The 22,677-nt window shown below is 32.9% G+C and overlaps 1 protein-coding gene across 1 annotated transcript in view; it reads left to right on the forward strand.

Moving 5' to 3' along the window:
- The first annotated feature begins 311 nt into the window (after positions 1-311).
- LOC115455603 (inactive ubiquitin carboxyl-terminal hydrolase MINDY-4B) overlaps positions 312-22,677 on the forward strand; it is a 28,206-nt gene continuing 5,840 nt past the window's right edge. Inside the window, exons 1-9 of the mRNA XM_037444769.1 lie at positions 312-348; positions 11,266-11,354; positions 11,785-12,014; positions 17,363-17,552; positions 18,118-18,183; positions 19,003-19,073; positions 19,426-19,573; positions 20,170-20,307; positions 20,795-20,874. Coding sequence (XP_037300666.1) covers positions 312-348; positions 11,266-11,354; positions 11,785-12,014; positions 17,363-17,552; positions 18,118-18,183; positions 19,003-19,073; positions 19,426-19,573; positions 20,170-20,307; positions 20,795-20,874 — 1,049 coding nt within the window. The remainder of the gene's footprint in view (positions 349-11,265; positions 11,355-11,784; positions 12,015-17,362; positions 17,553-18,117; positions 18,184-19,002; positions 19,074-19,425; positions 19,574-20,169; positions 20,308-20,794; positions 20,875-22,677) is intronic.

Raw genomic sequence — 22,677 nt, forward strand, 5'->3', positions numbered from 1 at the left:
TGGTCACAAAATAGGTATAGTAAGCAATAATCAATACGAGAAGATTGAAGAGAAGATATCCCGTCCTTTCTCTTAGGATCCTAAATAATTATATTAAATATTATAAAAGTGTTATTTTTTAATTTTTGTTTATAATTAATGTAATTAAATCATAATTCCGACTATATATCTTCGACTTAAAGAAAATCAGCTGACTTAAATCGCCTTAAGTTTATGAATCATAAAATACTACAATTTGGGCAAGACGTGAACTGTTCGTTTAGTTTGTTAATTGCCTTGCACTGAGCCGCATCAACTATCCGATTGATATAATGGAGGAAGAGAAGATAGAAGTGAAAAAACCAAAAGGTACCCTTCAAGTAAATATTATTCAGTTAAAAAGTACTGATCAAAGATGGTATATAATATTACGATATAAAACCTAATAGTGTGACTTTATTTGCTAATTGGTCCTATTAGTGTGTTGACTTCTTGATTGTGAAATCTACGATTCCGGGAACGAATCAGGAAAAATATGTGTTATCAAGAAATAAACACTTGTATTCGAAAGACGCGATGGTAGTTGGGAATTTGGGAATTGAAATGATTCCTGAGACGAATGTCTCGAACATTGCCTGGCCTTCTGCCCTCCTCCTATCCTAAGAGAGTTCCTTCTCTTTCCCTCACACTTCATTCCCTAGATATCTCCAACTTTCTTCGAAGTCCCTGCAGTCGTTAAGCCAAGACATTCCAGTGTCCCATTCTCAAGTTTCCCACTGTGTTGACTGATGGGTTTGATAAAAAAAAATACTAGTCATCCAGTGGCCGAAATTCGACTGTCGAATTGAATATATTTTTAACATACATACATTTTATTTTTCTTCACTCTATATGAATTTTAATTATGGCAAATCACACACTCTTCCATGAGCGCAAATAAAAAAATACAGATATAATCTATAATATTATTTGTTCGTACATTACATATATTTCGCATTAAGGACTTACGAGTATATTTTCTTTTACGATGACCCCTAAGCTCGTATGAAGTGCTGTCTGATATGTCACATTAATTCCATTCGGGCGGCAAATATTTCGCTCTTTTGAACACACAATTATATCTATAGTCGAAATAACTGATCCTTTAATTATAAATAAATCTTTTATTACAAATCTAACAGAAATGTTTAATAAAAAAATGATGCATACAATATTTATTCCTAATATTTGTGAAAAAATCTTACTAATGAAATCATAGTTTGAACACCGATAAAGAATACTTAACAAAGGCAAATAAAAAAATAAGCATCACTGGCAACCATGAAACATTTTCAAATTAAGGCGATACCTCAAGGTCCATTTTCATACATTTTGTTTCACCTTTAATCTGGGTAACTAAACAAGTATTGGCAAGTAAAGAATTTAAATTCACGTCTAGTTAGTGATTAGTTCTCGCAGTTGAAAGAAAAACGTAAAAATAATTAATAATCATGGATATTTCGGCCTTTAAAATTTCGTCATATTAAATTTTAAAGGCCGTTTTTCTTTCAACTGCGAGAACTAATCACTAACTAGACGTGAATTTAAATTCTTTACCTGCCAATACTTGTTTAGTTACCCAGATTAAAGTTGAAACAAAATGTATGAAAATGGACCTTGAGGTATCGCCTTAACACTAAAAAACCAATCAGAACTAGGAATCAGAATCAAACTTTGCGCGGTTTTAAAAATCGAACAAGTCGCCATTTTGAAATATGGCCACAACACATTATTGCGACGACACACGAACGCTTCGGTGCAGAAATGGGCGCTAAAAATAAAAGATTAATTTCCTATAAGGTGGGTAGGTGGCATGACTTTAATCTTGCGCGACGTGATTGCACAAGGAACAATGTTGCAAGTGTGCACTGCACGTTTGGTAAATAAAACAATATAATAAACACGGTTACTTACTGATTTTATAGCGTGGGAAATGCACTAGTATTTTCTCTGTATTATTATATCAAAAAGATTTCGTAGAACATTTTAACGTGTGTTTTCGGAGGTAGACTACGGGTTACGAAAAAGATATGTTCTAGCAGGTGTTGACGGGCAGTGACCTAAAATCTCAGTTTGTGGTGAAATTTAAGGCAGCTGACCTCAACTAAATGGAACTAATAAAACAAATAAAAATATTGTAGTATCGTGTTTCGTAGAATATAATATTAAATTATATATTGCTAAGCTTTTTCTTTACAATGGAATTTAGATCTTAGTGGAGTAAATTTTAATATTATATATTTTTTTATTTGTAGCATATTTTATAACATTAATTCTTATCTATTTATTAATACGTTAACTTTGTAGCCCTTTACAATTATATTGCGTGGTCAAAGGAGTATCTGAATTGGCATGATTAAATATAAAGAAGGGTACAAAAAGAAGATGCATATATAATGTGTTACAAATATATTAAATTCGACGGTCTAATTTCGACCACAATTTTAACAAGTTAACATTTTAACATTAAATAACATTTTAACAAACAGACGTAAAAAAATACTCTGATAATGTAAAAAAAACTTGACATCTTTTTTATAGTTTTTGTATATTCTGTTTGTTGTTCGGAATTAGACTATTGTCTATCATAAGTCCAGCAAATTTTATGCAATAAGAACATGATGTGGGTTCTGGAGTTTTCGCGGTCTTAACTCTGTTTCAAGTATTCTACTTCTACTAGAATTATTTTATCGCTTTAAATAGTGTTAATCTCTTTCTAAATAATTCAGCAAACGAAAAAGTAGATGAACTGATCAGTAACATTTTCTGTGAATACTTTAGTGAGAAGTTGGTTGCCGTTCTGGCAATGGCCGGAGGTATTTTGGATGATTATCTGACTTTAAAGGATGAAATTGATATTAAGGAAAACTGTATCTTAGATGTTCAGTTCCAGCAATTGTATGCATCGTAACAATAAAGCTGTCTAAGTAAATCGGGAAGTGTCGCGAATTGCGATTGACGGTAATGATACTTTATATAAAGTTGGCTTCGAAACACGTCTACTATTAAAAAAACGTAATTTGTGTAAGTCAAAATCTTTGTAGCCAGTGTAACTACTGGACATTAGACTTAACATCTCCATGTCTCAGGATGGCGAGCGCAGTGAAATACCAAACAACACTTTGTAATTCAAATTGTTGGATGGGATTTCTACTGTTTATGGGCGGTCGTATCACTTATCAGGTGAACGGCAAGCTCGTCTCGGCATTCAAAGTTATAAGTAATAATCAAATCTTTGTGTAAATGTAACAAATTGCAATGTAAGGTATTAAATTGTTAGTTCAAGCTATACCACCTCCAACTGAAAATTTGACTGCACATGAATGTAGACAAATAACACCATATGTACTAACACAATTCAGTCTACGAATATGCGCATTTTCAACCAATCACCACTGACGGCTTGACGTGTTACACTAGTTCAGTTTGCATTTACAAACAACCGTATCCTAAAGTGTTAAGTGCCATTTTGCTTCACCACAAGGTCAGTATCATTTTGCCTAATTTGATCGAGGTTTTGACTGACAGAGAGATATTAGATAAAGAGCGATCAGTTTAGCCTGATGTCACGGCTGATTGAATGATTTGTTATTTGATTTGCGTGTGCGGTCGAGTCAATTTACTATTATTATACAGTATAGTAAATGCCTAGCGTAGAAAGGATAACTTCAAAGATTTTGATATTCTCTTTTTAAACGTAAAAAGCGTTAAAATATCTCATTAACTTAAATCTTTTGGCACCACTAAACATAATCATATCTTGCGATGAAAAACAAATCAATAATTTCATCTGATTATTATGTTTTTCGATAATATGAAAATGATCATTTATTATTCAACTTATTTGTTACAGTTTTTCTATGAGAAAAATGATGAATTCAATACAAACAAATAAAATATTTCTATATTCATGTATCTTTGTCATAAATATATTTTCTTAATATAGATAGATTTCATGGTTAATGAGAATAATGAAAATGTTGAAATATTTCCATATTAATGTATCTTTGTCACAAATATAACTTAAACATTGAGACGGGTATGTTTTATAATTTATGAGACTATCTGAAAATTTAATTTAATTATTGTAACTTTTTAATTTTGAGGGTTGCGTGACACCATCGAATTTTAATGTGCATCCAAGCGTTTCTATTCGGTTAATGTCGTAACTAATAGTGTATTGTGACGAATTGTAATAAGTACTTAAATTAATAAATAATATTCCTTTAATAATAACTTAATAACTATATAACTGAATATACAGGATATCAAACGTTTTGAATTCTTTCAAAAACCAATAAGATTTAAAAAGAACATTCTAGAATATTCTTTTGAATCATTTCTCCTGGTGTAAAGTATTCTAACATACATAGAGCAAGTTTATAATAAATAAATGAAATATATTTTATTTGCAACAGTTATAGATGCATCGTCCGCGTGAAGGCATCCCGCCACCATTTGAAGGTAAAGGCACTTTTTTTATTTTCATATTCAAGGTAGGCTTACAGACTAATAGCAAATTAACAAAGTGAATTTCAGACATACGTTAAAGTTTTCCGGTATTTTCTAGAATGGCGTCCGCTCATATCCGCTCAACATATTTAAACATTACACACAACTTTCATGTATTTACTTTGACTACAACATATTTCTTATAAGATATTCAATTTCTTTGTTTTATTTGTTATTTATAATTTATGTATGTCATGTTTAAACCTATGGGTTGCAAATGTTTTAAATATTATGTATCAGATATTTGTATTATATGAATTTCATGTATTTGTGATTAGTAATGTGAACCTAACTTATAAAAAAAAATGAAATGTACTATTACCATGTATGAGTGTCTTCTGCTCTAAACATACCATCAGTTTTAGGAGCTATTCCGATAAAACATATCCCGGTGGGTAACGGCTTGGTTGCGCTTCTGGCACTGCAAAGTGCGCGGTTGGTAGTTACTATCATGAGGACCGTTAGCTTCTTTGCCTACTAAGGTAATAAAAATACTAAGCAGGAAGCAGCACCAAATATGGTATAACAAGACCAAGTACAAAAGTCAAGCTGTCAACTATGTTTACAAACATAATATAATCATTTGAGTAGGTATTATTATTTACTAACTAATCCGCTTTATAAATGGATTATATTTTACTTGAACATCGTAAAACAGACCTTAAAACTTATGAATAAAGTTTAAAAACCGCCCGCCCTAAATTATAATGCTGCTATGTTCTGCTGGGGTAAATCAAACGTTATTAATATACGATAAGATTGAAATGTTCGATGATATTTGTACGATAGATTTTTAATACTTTCCTCTAATATCTTTTATAAATTGCATGTTTTACGTAGACTACTACGAACTAGACAGTACTCTTATGCAGTAAAGTTACTCAGTCATCTACAGTATTGCATTTAAACAACATTTCAATGCAACGCAGCCCATGCAATTCTCTCAGACGTTGTATCCAGCACATAATATCCGCGAACGATATCGCGTGAATTGAAATCCAATTTATGTGCCTTGTGGACGTACTTTGAGGTGAGGCGTGACTTGGCTATGGAGTCTATAATAGTTTTAGTTTATATTAAAGACCTGTCGAAAGCACTGTGAGTGACGCGCGAGGTGTGCTTATACTAAAATGGAGTAATAATATTGCGTAAATAGGAAAATATTGATCAGGTATTTCATTGTCACCTATAATTCAAGAAGCACACTGTTAATTGTGAAAAAGCTACACCATTGTTTTTATTATATATCGTGTATCCTTAGTTGAAGGTCCTTAAATAAATAAATAAATAATAGTCACTGGATGAAATCTTCCGTTTTTGCATTTTCGAAGTTGTTTATGTATTTAATATTAATTATCTACTTAGGAGCAAAAGTAAATAAAATGAAGACATTTACGTACTTAGATATCTTCGTAAAAAATTGACAAGGTATGTAAATAAATAAAAGAGATTCAGAGTGATGGACGAAATGCCTAATCAACAAAATATAACAGAGAAGGGTCGGGTATAAAGGTGATTTGCTATGTATTTTCTCAATATCAAACTGTAATACATTATCCTAGAAATTTATTTTTTTTTATTTGTGAACATAGCACTCTGTAATCATTTCCGATAGACGTTTCAAAAGCAATATGGTTTTATATGGCTTTATGACGTAACACATATAATACATTACCGGCTTAAAATGCTCCAATCATTTGAATTTCAATTTCGAATATAACCCATCGGCACGGAATCCCAAATAGTAACAATAAGGAATGCAATACCAAATCACTTACCTATGTAGTGTCAAAGCTGTTACATTAACAGCTGTTACGCGAGTTATTCTTGTGTCCCTTGGTTCAGTGAAGTGTTATAAAATACTTTTTTTTTTATTGGAGATTTTTTTTACTGGAATAACCTCAAATATTTTTTTTTGCATGAGATAAAAGCCCACGGTGCCATACGACTTAACTATAAATGAATTATCATGTGATCTCTATTAAAGAATGTTTATCTACAAAATTACTAATTCCTTATAAAAATGATCGAAATTAAAAATTGGCTGGCTCTAAATAGTGGCGTGAAATCAAGTTCATAACATTATAATTTATAAAGACCGTTTTTGCTTGCATGGTACCAAATAATGACTATTTTCAAATGTAAAACGTGGTGTTAAAAGTTTTTCTATTTCAATATTTATATTGGCAAAAATATTATCAAATTCACTGAACATACGATACAAAATCGACCGTCATCGTTCCAAGGCCATTGCAAACATTTGCCTCTTCGTAGTCGGATGGCCCCTTTGTTTTGCGTCCGCAAACAGATCTGTTTGGTTCTTTGCACGTTCCGCTATTTCTTTAGTGAAGTGTTTTTAAGTTATTTGTAGAGATTATGGCTGTTTTTTTAAAATGATTTTTTTAGCATTATTTTTAATTTATTATTGTTGATGTGCATTTTTAGATTTTTATTTTATGACTAATATTTCAAAGTTCGAGTTCACGTTTATTCAAACGTTTTAAAGTAAAGTTATACATCAAGTTTAGAAAGATTTACAAGACCTGAATTTATATTTGATCAAAATTTATCTACAATATCCATTAATAATGTACTAAATCTTAAAGTAAGCTAATAAAGGTAAAATATTATTAGATATCCTGAGGTCTCGTAGATTTCTTTCGAACGCCAAATGAATAAAATTAAAATTAGTACGCAGTACAAAAAAATAGCGTATCGTCTAAGGCACGTAGAACTAAATCAGAATTGTAATTGACAGTTTTTTTATTTTTTTTTAAATTTGTCAAATAAACATGTGGGAATATATATTTAAATGTAAATATATAATGTTCATAATATTATTTGCGTAATTATACGATATTTTAAGGCAAATAACAATATCTATAATCATTATAAAATAATTTTATATATATTTTTCGAAATAAATTCGACAGACAAATTGGAATTAATATAATTAATAAGTTAAATAAATTTGCCGGCATACTTTTTGTGATTAAACTAAAAAAAATATGCAGACTTTTTTAGTTTTAGAAAGGACATTGAAGTTCATTAATACTTTAATTGAATATAAATTAGAAACCTCACAATTCATCGATTATAACTTTATAAAATATTTTTTTTACTCTAACGTTCTACTAGACTAGTATACGTTACTTGTAGACTTGATTCAAGGATATTCGAAACAGAATACGTTTGACGGTACGTTGAAAACATTTTCTATCGTCGCAAAGCAGCAACAATAAAACGTAATTTCTTTAGAATTATTTAAGTGTAAACAGCAGTAGTGTCTGTAAACTTGTTAGCGAGTTCAATTTGTGACACGGTAGGAGACCTGCCCTCGTTACAAGCACACTTCAGACGGTCGTTATCGTCCGGACATTACGAGGATAACAAACCGGGACACTTTATCTTGGTGCACATTCTTTTTACAAAAAGGTCGGATGAAGTGTAAAATTGTTACTGGCATTAATCAAGTGTAAAACAGTCTATAGTTCCAAATTAAAAAAAAAAACAAGGGTAACTAATATGTACAATAATTTCACATTGCACATGATTAATTTTTGTACGCTTTATTCTATTTTTAATTTGAATGCCAAACTATAATTTATATATTTTTTTGTAAAAACTTACTTCGAATTTTAAAACACATTTTCTTAAACTTTTAAATATGACAGACATATTTTTAATCCACCTCCTTTAAATAAAAGGAGGATAGTTGTGATTGTTCGCGAACTTTTTGAAATTCAAAACACATTGGAATAATGCTGCGGAAGAGCGCTCTCGGCACGTCGCAAGAAGAGTTTTACGGTTTGAATTTTATTTATTTAGTGCGCGGGAAATACAAAACATTTTTGTGTTTGAGACAATTTATTCGTTTTTTACAAGCGAAGCCACCTTTGAATGTTTAATCATTGTTTCAGACATTGACTATTTGTTTGTACTGAGAAATATCGCAGATTGATATTTTCAAACGAGATATTTCTTAGTTCAGTAGCCTACTCAACATTATTAATCGCCATTTTGAATAAACGATGCCGATCGTTTCTTGGTCCAACGTTCCAATCACAACAAAAAAAAATTTCTGACTTAAAAATGAGTTATATTGATTGGTTAATTTTCGGAATCGGAATTAAATTGAATTGGTCACAGGTTTCACCATGGAGGCTGCAGTCTTCGAAACGTCGGGAGACCCCAATAAAATCCGGAAAAATAGATTTATTTTAATGCGTAACATTCGTGTAAATATAGGAAATCAATAAAATGTCTGTTATTTTACTGAATGTAAATATGTTATTGTTCTGTAGCCACCTAAATTTTGAGCAGAAGTGACAATGAAATGAAAGAAAACACACCAGTCTATACTTAGTCCTCCCACTCCATACGTCATGTATAAAACAATTCCCCTTAATTGTCTAAGAAAACAAATTTTAATTTGAATGTTTCCACGAAACAGAGGATAAATCAATTGAGAATAATTTTCATACAGCAATCTTCCGAATTAGCATATAAAACGCGTTCAGAAACTTTAATAGTCTTGCGGGAAACTTACTTCAACAGCAGTTAAAGCGATGTACGGACAAAATAAAATCTAGACTTATAAATAAGAGGATTTTGCCATTATATACGGTACCAGCCTCATTTTCCACAGAAAGAGAATAGGCCTGGGTCCACCACGCTGGCCTAGTACTGATTGGCAGATTTTACATACCCTCAAAGTAAATAGGACATAATACTGATATACTAACCACAACAAATAGTGATTATACTAACTACCTTGTGGTGGTACTGGTGGTTGGATATTTCTATTCGACCATCTTACACATGATGTAAAAACTCCAATAGTGGCCCACGTGTGTAGAGTTTTGGAAACAGTAGATATACGGTTTTAAAGCCGACATTATCGACTAGCGAGGGATAAACATATCTCGTTAGTGGACACCATCTGGATCCTGCTCCACTTACTTGCAGGTAGCAGGTGCAGTAGGGTCACTTTGCGAGTCCGTTTAAAATAAAATAAACACTAAATTCATATATATAGGAATCAATTTACCTTAGCGATTGGAATCTTAATCGTTTATCTCACAGCTAATTGTCACGTGTGTAGCCACAGAAACTGTGAAACTAAATTATAAAGAACTGGTGTGGATTATAAATAAACAAAAATAAAAAAATGTATGTGTACAAAAATATATTACAAAAAACAATTTTTATATAGCTTTGTATATATATACGTTTTGCCAGAGTAATTACTATGTCTACATATATCGCCTACCTGGTCTAGATTGAGGGAATACGGGTTGTTACGTCCATAATTCGATTCCCATGTACTGTTAGCATTTTGTGTGCGTTTCCGTAACAAGATTTGTTTGAAACCGGATCCCCAGAGCAAGGGCATGACGTCAGACAGCCGACCTTTCGTAGAACAAAACCAAAACGTTACTGTAAGTGAGAAAGGAAAGAGAGTAAAAAATTATATTCTGTGTTTAAATTTTCTTATTGCATAACTTTAAAAATATTTTAAAATTACTTTTGAAATAATTTACAATATCAATAACAAAAAATAAACCGCCTTCAAAAACCAAAAATATATTTAGCATCTAAATACTAATATCTAAAGTTTGTTTGCTTGAACGCACTAATCTCATGAACTACTGAACCGATTAAAAAAAAATTCACTAATTGAAAATGTTACTCCTAAGTGTTATAGGCTACTTTTTATCCCGGGAAAGTATTTATCCATATTTATTGTTTTTGTTTTAAGTGGTTTGAAGACATTAAAATTAAAGTATTATATAACACTTCAAGACACTGTGAGCTCATTCTACGTAGATCGGACCACCAACACTTAAAATTTATAAGTTGTATATTTGTAAAATGTTTGTAGATATTGTAACTTTGACTTTGCAGATGAGCAACACGTCAGTCCCCCCCGTGACAACGAAGGCTGCAAAGTCTTCGAAGCGTCGGGAGAAAACTAATATATTAAAACCGCGATAAAGTCCGAAAAATAGTTTAATTTTAATGTCTAACATTCGCATAAACATAAGAAATTATTATGGTTTTGAAGACGATAATTTATTTTTTATTGTTATTGATTTTGTACCAAATGTAATATTAAGCCACAATCACACACATACATCACCTGTAACTTTAAATAAAGGTACCCAAGTTTTTTCCGTACCGTAAATCCGTATGTCGTGAAAGCGGGCGGCTAGCAGCCCGTTGTAATTGGAAGATATTGTGATGCCAACAATAGAGCTGTAAGGGGAATCAAGGGTCCCATTTGTGTGAGATATCTGGGATTTGTTGGACTTGCATGCGAATAATTCTTGGTATTTCGACTAATGCGAGATAGGTTTGTGTTATTGACTTCTCCGTCGAATTAGAACGTGCATTTTGTTGTTTTCTTATGCAATAATCACATCTTTCTTATAATAAAAATATGCAAGGTTTTGTCTAGTTTACTATAGTATAGACGATAAGTAATATGTGTAGAAAAATAACATAGATAAAAATATATCCTCTGTGGTCAAATAGCAGTGTACTTTCTGTTTTTTTTTTGATTCGTTAAGTCCTATGAATAATATGAATTGGCATTTATGCTAGATATGACGATACACTCGTTCCCTATTATATTATAGGACGGTTATAAAATAGTTTTATATTTCCACACCCTTTTCTTTCTTTCATCTTTTTCGTAGCTTGTTCTTAAGTTTTAACCGTTTTTGTTTTCAGAGAGAGTGCTATATGCACGAAGTAAGCTGCTCAATGGATCCAAACCACCAGTGGTCGGGGGTAAGCCCATAACTGAAGAATTGGCAATTGTAAGTACCTTATAACTTACATATTTATTATTAAAGTTAACTAAATAATTATGTATAGTATAAAGACGTATTGAAACATCAACCGTTTATCAAAAGATATTAAAAATATATTATCTAGTTTATAAAACCGATTCAGGATAACTGCCTCGGTTATAACGTTGTACTGTGGCAAGACTGCTGTATCCGGGAGTCGATCCCTAAGTAAAGTAATATTGAGTTTTTCAGTTCAGTATCAGCTGGAATTCTAATTTTGTGCCTAATGTGGCAGTAAGTCCGTCTCTTATCATATCATGGAATGGGACAAGGCTAGAAGCGGATACACTAGTTCCATCTCTGTCTATCCTTATATAGCTATATATATCTGTCTACCCTATGCCTATAATCACGCCATACACGCTCATGTATCGATAATTACTTTCCACATTCGCAGGAACTTCGCATGACCTGCTTTGGCACAGCATCTTGCCCTCCTCGAGGCGAGTGGATCCGCAGTCCTCTAGTCATGAGGCCACCAGACCAGCCGCTTGGCTACGGCATCGCTGCGCCTCGAAACGGCGCCAGATCTTTGCTGTCTGGTCTTCAAGCCCATATTATCAAGTGGCTGCTCTTTGATTCCAGGCCTCAGACTAAAGATAATAAGTCTGATGTACCGCCGGATACGTAAGTTTAAGTATGGTAGAATTCGGGTCTAAGTTAAAGTATTATATTATAAAAACCCGACCTGAACGGTTAGCGAACCTGTTCTGGTTAGTTTTGCAATTTCTACTGAGTCACTACTTATATATGTTATATTACTTTTAGTATATTACAAACCCGAAATTAGTTTGTCGAGAATCAGTAGCACAATCCATTGCACTAATTTTTAACATAATATGTTATATTTATCCCTAAAACATATTAAAATTTCGTCAATCTGGTTATCTTTTGTATTAATAAAAATTCGGCATATGTCAGTCTTACACTGATATCTATACTACAGCCGACTCTTACAAGCACACCCTTCCCCACCCCGCGGCCCCGCACAAGTCCCGCTCGTTCCTTGCGGCGCGGACGGTGTGCTTGATCTATCAATTCCGCATGAGTTTTCATATATCGACACCAACAATTTATACTACGCTAACTCGAAGTTTAGGTAAAATCGTTTTTTTATGTCAAGTTGCTTAAAATATGTTGTTTTATATGTCATAAAAAAATCGTGAAGAAATATATAAAAATAACGAAGTTACAAATTTTATAAAACGCTAAGTAAAGGTACTTTTTGAAATCAGTCGATTTTAATTACGCTAACTATTGTTAGCGGAGTATACGCGGGGAGGAGACGCACCGCTTGTTCGTTTACATTAATCTAACGACACTTGTCGCTGTCTTAAATGTGATTGCGCCATTTTAAAAACATTATCAGTAAATCATGAATGATAGTCTTATTTTTACAAGTTATTTAAAATATTGTTAGTGTTAGTTTAATATTACAAAAATATCACGAAAACGAGCTGAATATTTAGTGGATTTATCGAAAAAGGAGGAATATTCTTTGAGCAGTGTTGATAAAAATGGTCAGATACTGTTTCATACTGTTGAGAGAGGTAAGTTTAATGTGTTATTAAAGATTATAACGTAGGTCAAAGTAGATAAATATGTTATATAGTAACACACTACGTTTTTTTGAAAATTTGAGTCACTCAGCTCAATGTCCGTGTAACACTACGCTAACTCTTAGTTAGCGTAGTTTAGTACGTTCCTGTATACTTTTACGTTTGTAAAATGCATGACTTAGCGACTTTTATGTTGAAATACTTATGTGAAAACGTATTTTAATTAGTTTATTGATGGTACGTTGACTTTTTATTTATATATATATGTTTGTTTTTTATAAAAATAATCATATGGTTTCAATACATTATGCCTATTATTATAGAATCATTGCCTTTACCTGTCAAAGGTGATAGTCCTGAATTTGTGGCTTTGTATAATCACATCATGTTAGATGAGCCTATTCAAGAGCATGATAATTCTATATCCAGTTCTGCAAGCCCAGATCTAGTCAACTACGAAAATAATTATAAGATATAAATTTAAACCACGTTCCGCTTAATATTTAATCCTAAAGGTATTGACTGCTATCCAAAAACCTTCTCCATTAACGTCGGCAATAATGAACCGTGTAACAGCATAGATAGTACCCCCGTACCTTCACCCTATTGGGATTTTTCGGAATCCTCACAGTTTAAACAACCAAGTTTAAAAAGTACAATAATTTGGTGCCATCTTGCCAAGATAGCGAAGATAGAACACTCACACCTAAAATCGGTAGGTCTGCCCAGGAAATCTTCCTAATTCTTATATGGATAGCGACCTCAGTGGGAACACAGATACAGTATCAGCAACATCTACTCCCTGTAATCCAATTTCTTCGCCTGTAGCATTTAATGATAGTGATTATTCAGCAGTATCGACCCCAAAAAAACAATAAATGTAGATCTAAAAAAAAGAATGATGTAGGTCTCAAACGTCTTAAACTTGAAGATGAGTGGATAGTTAGAAAGAGAAAACTTTTGTGTAATAAAAGATTGGAATATACTACGTGAAAAGGAAAAACTAAAGCACCAAGAAACATTAAAGGCGGTTGCGCCAATTATCGTCTGCAATGTCATAATAATATAAGCCAAGAAGTTCGTATTGACCTACTTGATGAGTTCTGGGATAATCACGCGAAATAATGGAAAATCATCGCCAAATATGTGATACAAAAAAGCAAAAAGACTGTCACTAATGTTGACAGCGAATATAGTCGTCGATCACACACTTTGAATTATCATCTTTCCATAAATTCTGACAATGGTAACACATCACATAAAGTTTGCAAAACAATGTTCTTGAATATTTTCGATATTAAAAATCCAAGTAAACAATGATTTTACTGGTGTATCTGATGATAAAGGTTGGCATAAAAACCATATCTATATAATTTCAAATGAAATGAAACAGTGTCATAGATCACGCATTTTTTTTGCCCCTGTGGAGTCTCACTACGTTAGAAAACGTATAAATTAAAAATACTTAGATCCTACTTTATCTTTTACAAAAATTTAGTTGTATGTTGAGTTGTGTGCCGATAATAATTATAATATTAGAGTACAGACAGTATAGAGATATTGTAAACGCTAATTAGGAGATAGGTTTCTATTTACTAAAAACTTTTTTACAAAAATTCATACCGCCTTCAAGAACCATTAAAAACTAAAAAAATATTTATCATCATCTATTTACTGGTAACCAATTTTGGAGTCGGTGCCTAATAAAAATTAAAAATTAAATTGTAGCAAGATATAAAGACCCCCCTTGACTACGAAGGCTGCAAAGTCTTCAAAACGTCTGGAGAAAATTAAAATATAAAAAACCGCGATAAAATCGGAAAATGGTTTAATTTTAAAATATAAAGATTTAAAATATTAGTATGATAACAACATTACACCCGAAAAGTATCATACATTTTATAGAAATTTATCAACAATTGAACACGAGGAGAATGCAAGTGATGATAAGGTTGGAATGTTTAGAAGTACTGAATTATTACAACCTATTGCTTAAATTATGTGATTTATATTTAATAATTAGAAGCTTTTATTTTCTTTTAAAAATAAACACTATTAAGTGCAATCCTGATATACATATCATATACGAAGTCGAACCGTAATTGAATTGATCCCTTATCGTAAATTAATAAGAAAGTACTTACCTGAAATTTTAATAAACAGTTGATGAATATACTTTTTTTGTTTTAATTATACATTTACCCGTATAGAATAATATTATCTTCATAATTTCATTTATAATTTATACAAATCAACGTGTATTATAGCTCAATATAAAGTTAAATGATACGCTAACTTATAGCACAGGTCGATGTATAGTACGCTATGTATAATTTGTCGGCTTTTAATGCGATATCCGCCAGAAAAGCATGTGCCGGTAAAATAAGGCTAAGTTAAATATTTTTTTATTTCGCATAGGAAATTATAATAATATATCTTGTGAATATATATAGAAACCTAATTTTATATTTAATGTATAATAAACTCTAATTTTCTTACTGCAACGCAATAAAAATAACATTTCTTTAGGACTATGGTCTCTCGTAACACACTACGCTAACATTAGTTAGACGTGTGTAGTATGTATAATCTTATTAAGGAATTACGTGTATACACGGCTAACTTGCGCTAAATTAAAAAATATAAATAATTAAGAATAAATAAATATGAGGAATTACAAATAATAAGCTAATCATTAAGGGTGCCAAATTTCAAATAAGTATCTTAATTAATAAAAAAGTTAACACGTTTTTCCCTTTAAACGCCTCTCCTGTAAAGTACGCTTTTTTGAGTTAGCTTAGTATAAATTGTTGGTGTCGATATATTTTTATTTTTGTATTTTTATGTGATTTTTTCACCAAAATCTAATTTGGGTGTTTCGGCTTTATGGTAAACAAAACATGTATAGAAAAAATGGGAACTCGATTAAATCCAAACCGAAGATATCTCTAACTGAATCTTTCATATTATATTCCATTCAAATGACACCTACCATATTATTCCACGAAAACACGTTCAAATATTGAAATTGAAAATCTGAAAAATGTCGTTAAAATATCTCAGCCATGTTTTCCAGAAACACGTCGAGGTTATGCGGAATGCCGTTGTGTTCCTTGCGACAGGATAAAAATTACACGCTACGGACAGACCGATCGAATTTTCTTAGAATTGAAGTTTATTTCCTTTTTGCGTGTATACGTGAAGATTCTTAAACCCATACTTTTTATACTAATTAGCGTTTTTGTGTGCATTAAAGATGAACAAAATAATGAAAAAGTCTTAAGGAACGCTTTGTAATCCTTTTGAACTGAAATAAAAATTTATTAATGTAAAAATATATATAAGCTAGATGCGGACCGCTTCTCGGTCGATCTGAAAATCATTTGGGGAGGCCTATGTTCAGCAGTAGACATCCTGCGGATGATAATGATGATGATGCTAATGAAACACATAAATTTTACATTACGCAAGTTATATGCCTTTATATCAGATTATAAGATAATGATCTATATAGCCGATTAGGGATTAAAAATGTTAACAATAAAAGTAAACACCAATTTTCGAGTTCACTACTAAATTACAATTTTTTTCAAGCTCAAAAAGTTACCTTACCGCCTCAAAAGTCGATAAGATTATGCCGGCACATTGAAACCAGATATACACAGGCTGATCCCGGAACGCGACATACTTATGTGACCCTCTATGGCGAGTTTTAAATCCTGGTGTACGGTAGTTGTTATCCAGACGAATATAACATATATCCCACCACCAGCAAACATTAAAATGGTTTATTTTTGGTGTCATTTGTTGGTACAAAATATCTATCTATATCTCTCTCGAACAACTTGTATAGCTCCAAAATCCTACAGCGCCATACGCTTGGCCATAAAATATAACCTCAAAATGCCGATCATATTTCTCTGGAACACCGCGTGTCTACATAAATCTGTATGCACCGAGAAATCGGTATTTTACTTAAATACTTTACCGCTCCAGTCTCCTTTATTTAAACTATGCGAAAGCGATGTAAGACATGTTGAAATATTAGACTTAGTTGCTTTTCTATTTTATGGAGAAATATTTAGTTTACAAAAATAATGTTAGGGAAGATGCTGGAGTTTGTACTAGATTCCTTTCATTTTAAGGGTTTATAGGTCATATAAAGAAGGGGAACGCCTAGTCAATCGATCTCGCGCATATGAGAGATACATTATGTACATAAGTAAAATTTTTGATTTAAGGTCCATTTCATAATCTTTGGTCCCAAATAAGTGGTAAAAAAATGAGTATTATTTACATTTGCTGCTATAACTGTCAAATAAACTTTATTTGAAACTTGTGAAATAGGCCCTCACTCGGGTTATAATTTCATAACTTTTATCTGACAATGGCCTTTAATTTCTGATTATGTTCCAGTTACCTCCGTCCTTCAGAAGAGCGACAGGAGGAGGCGCTCTGGCGTGCCTGTAGTGAAGTGGTATGGCGCAGTGCTGGTGGGTTCAATCAGCAAGCTGGATTCCAGCCTGTAGCAGTAGTCGCGTTGCCCGGCGAGAACACCTATGTGCAACACAGCTCTTATTATTACCAGGACGGCTTCACTGAGAAGGTATAATGAGATGGTTTTTCTATTATAGTCACGCTAATATTTTTGAGGACTAGTACGTGAGCGTCGAATTTTTTTTCTAAAGAGTAGATACAGTAAGGTGAATACATCTATCTACATCTGATGTTCAGTTTTGTGTACTTTATATAACACTAGCTTTTGCCTGCGGCTCTGCCTATGTGAAAGAGTTTTTGAGTTATAAATATTTTCTTGGGGTGCAAAGTAGGATATCACACTCAGGAGTAATTTAGCTTTCCTAGTAGCGAATCGAAATCGGTTTAGTTGTTCCTGAGATAAGTGCGATCAAACAAACAAACTCTTCAGCTCTATATATTACTTATACATTAACATAGATAATGGCGAAACGAAATATTGCTCGGCAGTCACGAAAATTATGCCGGCTCTAATTTGTTTCATGTTCAGCGAACGCTGTATAGTGAGTCGCTCAACCGATAAATTATCATTTATTATTATCCAGTAGGATTCGTTATTGTCCCTAATTAACCTATTCAGTAAAGTTATAATTTATTACAAGTTTATATTATTACAAGTAATCTTCGTTTCCAAGCTGTGCCTATTCGAGTTCAAGAATCTGGAGGACGTTCAAGTGTTTCTAAAGCGGTATTTATATTTGGTAAGAAAATTATCAGAATATATACTTGTGATAAAATATCAATTTAATCCCTTAGTAACTGGACTTATTGAATCGCAAAATAATTAGTAACAAAAAATAGAAAGAAAAATATTTCTCGGATTTATCGTGGTTTTTCTATTATGATTTTCTCCCGATGTTTCGAAGACTAGTCTTCATGGTAACGGGACGAACTGTGGTATTTGTCGCCCGAAACGTTAAAGTTACAAAATCTACATAAATATTAGAATAAAACACATGTATATACATTTTTTGGCGATGATGGTCCGATCTATTCAGAATGATAAAACACAAAGCTGATTTGCGACAAAATTCGAATAATTGTTTTATTTCGATATTTAACATTTGCGTAAATATAAGAATTCAGTAACAAATAATTAGTTTTTACATTCAAGGGCGTGGAATATATTTTTATAAATTAACGATATTATTTGGACCGAATTATGTCAAAATGTATCAACCACCTTTAAACAACACATTTTGTTAATTGTTATTACCTCTTACATATGAATTTTACAGAAAGATTTTATTATTCGGACAATAAAAGTATAACATGTACAATAAAAGGAGAAAAAAATATAATATATATTAAGAAATATCAGACAATTGTACCCATTGTGCCCAAAATGGGAACCCCCATTCAGTTCCCTGCTGCAGTACCAGTCTGACTGATTTAGATTAATTTCGTATTAAATGAATATTTAATGGGTTGATACATTTTGGCCTAACTGGGTCCAATTAAAAAACTTTTATATATTTTTATTTCTGTTACAAAAATACATATTGTTTATTATTTTACAGTTTCAAACTGAAGAAGGTGCTGGTGCGTTACTTCTTCTATACGCCGTTGTACTTTCAAGAGGTTGTGAGAAGTAAATGCAATTGTAAAATTATATTATAAAATATCTAATTAATTATTCAATACAAATACATAGTAATGGTAATAATACAATTTGCTGGTGGTAGGATATATTTTATATCCTTCCGGATAGCGATCGCCGTGCACAATGTGAAAACCCGCCATAGTGGCCCACGTAAGTTCGCATTCCGGGATCAGCCTGTATATATCCGGTTCCAACAGGCTGGCATTATTATGTCGACTGCCGAGGAGCAATCATCTCTCGTCAGGCGATATTCTATTGGACCTCACTCCACTTGTGTCACCATTAGTGAAAAAAAGTTTAGGTAAATTACTCACTTCTAAAGTGTGTTTTATTTTTACAGCATCAAAAAAGATCTAGACGGGAAGCTGTCTCATCTAGTGTCGCCACACGTTGAAGGATCTATCAACGTGGTCACCTTACTTCTGAGTGGACGAGCTACTCCATACCTTCACAATGGAGTGCTATACGTTGGCGATGAAGACCATTATGTAAGTTTAGCTTTTTTATCACGCTTTTACTATTTCAGAGGTAGGTAGGGACGTATCCTACCCATAATAGGAAGCAGGGCTATTACGTCTTTACGGTCCTGTTTGTACATTAAGTTGATGCTATGTTTTAACTTATAAGCTACACATGTCCAGGTTTCAATTGGAAGTTTACTTTTCCGTTTATTAAAAATACGACACATTTGATATAACAACCTCCCTGGCGTGGTTCTATTGTGTGTAGTGTGTTGCAGTAAGACACGTTTTTAAGGTCCGGGGTTCAAATTCCGGTTTAGGTAAAAGGCTTTTGGGTTTTTCTGCTGAATATTAGCCCAGACTTAGCAAATTGTGCCGTAAATAGCGATAAGCTTTAACTTATATGACGGAACATCATCTTCATCATTTTAGCCGGGAATCGTCCACTGCTGGACATAGGCCTCATGTATGACGGAACATACTTGGCCAAAATTATGTGACCTGGTTTCCACAAGCCTCTGCCTACCTCTGCCTACACCTTCGGGAATAAAGATGTGATGCGTATTTGTTTTGATTTTGTAATAGAGTTTATATCTCCAAACTTTTATTTTTTTTTATTTTAGGCCATGCCGCAATTTGGAATACTATCTCGCAGTCCAGTCGGTCTACTGGTTTGGTACGGAGGCGATGAGAATGCGAAGAACAACATCAACAAACAGTATCCTGGATCCAGACTTAAAACCCCAGCTTTACCTATATGGGTATTATTTTCATTAACTAAAACTGCAGTGAGGCGTAGTGATTCTGTAGTTATACCTAACATCTATTGCTATTAAGCTCAAAAATAAAAAAGCTGATTTGAGGGGACTTTTGCTTTTTCGCTTTAAATTTAACGTTTTTAATAATATTAATATCAGCCCTGTATTATATGCTGTCCCATTGCTGGGCAAGGGCCTACTCTACTACTGAGAGGGATTAGGCCTTAGTTCACCACGCTGGCCTAGTGTGTCTTGGTAGACTTCACTCAACCTCAAAATTTCTATTGTATGCAGATTTCTAGACGATGTTTTTCTTCACTTTAAAGCAATTGATAATTCACAAAGAATACACACATATATAATTTCAGAAGTCAGAGGTGTGTGCCCTTGGGCTTTGAATCTGAGGACGTTTTTAATATAAGAAATGAATTCCGTATTTTTTATTTACCTACTCAAGCTATACGTATCCTTAACATCATGTTTTTTACAGGTAACCAGCTGTTCTGGACATTATGGCGTTCTGTTTAACACCAATCGGGAGCTCCTCAGGAACTATCACGCTGAAAGAAGGTACTTCTTATATAATGAAAGCAATAGAAGGATTTGTAATGATAAAATCACCCTCGAATATACCAACTGCAGGATGTAGGTACGAGTATGCCTTGACGTGCAGATCCATGGCGTGAGTGCATGTTCCAGTTAGGGATGGTTAACATATTTATGAATGAAATGAAATGCCCCTGGTACGTGCTATCCTGAGCCGCCTTCAGCTATGTAAAGGCGCTATTCTGTACTTTCTTTAGGTGTCATATATTTTTTATTTATTACATTAATTGGCGTGCATTCTGAAACTTTATTAGGTCTCATCTATATTGTTATTTACTAAATTACTTGTCGTGACCGAATTATTTAGTCATGTGCCATTGTTTTGAACACTGTTTTGCACGTATTCCTGGCTTCTGGGTAGATGAACCTCGTGTTTGTTTCATTCGAATCGAACCTACGTTAGCACCGCAGAAAGTGAGTGACCACACAAAATTCGACATTGCCGTCGGAAAATTGCCCAAAGAAGTTATAACGTCTATAGCAGACTTTTTGGTACAACGTACACTATTGTATAAACTGTTGTAAATATGGTATATGTTCTTAGTAATTAAATAAAGTTAGTAAAAAGATGTTATTGACATGAGTGTTTATTTCGGACTAAAGAGAAGTAACTATGGCAAACAAAATACAATTAGTTCTAAAAATAGAACATATAAAAATAATAAGTCACGACGAAGGTTACAATCTCCAACAGCCGCCCTTAATCGCAGTTGTGACAGAAACAAAACAAATAAAATAATTAAGTTTCTAAACCTAAGTTAACTACACATCGTTTGTGTGCTAGAGGTCCGAGGGCCTTCGTTAGTACATCAGCAGGCATATCGTTACTTTTTATATATTCTAACTTAACAATATTATTAGATACCTTTTCCTAATAAAGTGAAACCTAGTATCTATATGCTTCGTCCTGCTGTGGTGTACAGGATTTCGAACAAGATTAATGGCACTTTGGCTGTCAGAAGCTAAGTTAACTGAACAAAGTATACCTGTTATCTCGTATATAAACCGACGTAAGTAACACGCTTCCTTCGTGGCAGACGCTAATGCCATATATTCTGACTCGGCCGAACTTAACGCAACAGTAGGTTGCTTCTTGGATTCCCATGATACTGGACCTCCACTTAACTTGTAAACATAACCGGTGTATGACCTTCTGTCGATTGGACAGTTTGCCCAGTCTGCGTCACAAAAACCCTTTAAAGGTTCTCTATTCTTCCTGTAAACCAATGAATAGTTTAGGGTACCTTTTAGGTATTGCAGAATCCTTTTAGCAGCATTCCAGTGTTCTTTAGTAAAACACGTATTAAATTGACTTAAATAGCTCGTGGCGTAAGCGATGTCTGGTCGTGTGTTTACCGCTAGATACATGAGGCATCCTATTAAGTTTTGATAAGGATAAGACTCACCGACTTGACCATCCATTCTTTTTCCATATTCTTTTTAATTAATGGAGTATCCACGGCCTTACAATCCTTCATATTAAATTTTTCTAATATAGAAAGAATATAATTTCGCTGGTTCAACCTTATACTCTCGGAATCACTTTCAACTTGTAGTCCCAAATAACATTTCAGTATTCCGAGATCTTTTAATGAAAAATATTTCGACAAATCATTCTTGACAGTGTCAAATGTCAAATCAGAATTAAAGAAGACTATTATGTCATCAACAAAGATTCCTAATATTACAAGTTCTTTACCAAAAGTTTAGTATACACACAAGGTTCGGAAGGAGTTCCTATGAAACCTATTTTAGAAAGCGTTTCAT

This window comes from Manduca sexta, chromosome 28 (assembly GCF_014839805.1).
Source record: "Manduca sexta isolate Smith_Timp_Sample1 chromosome 28, JHU_Msex_v1.0, whole genome shotgun sequence".
Taxonomy (NCBI): Eukaryota; Metazoa; Arthropoda; class Insecta; order Lepidoptera; family Sphingidae; genus Manduca; species Manduca sexta.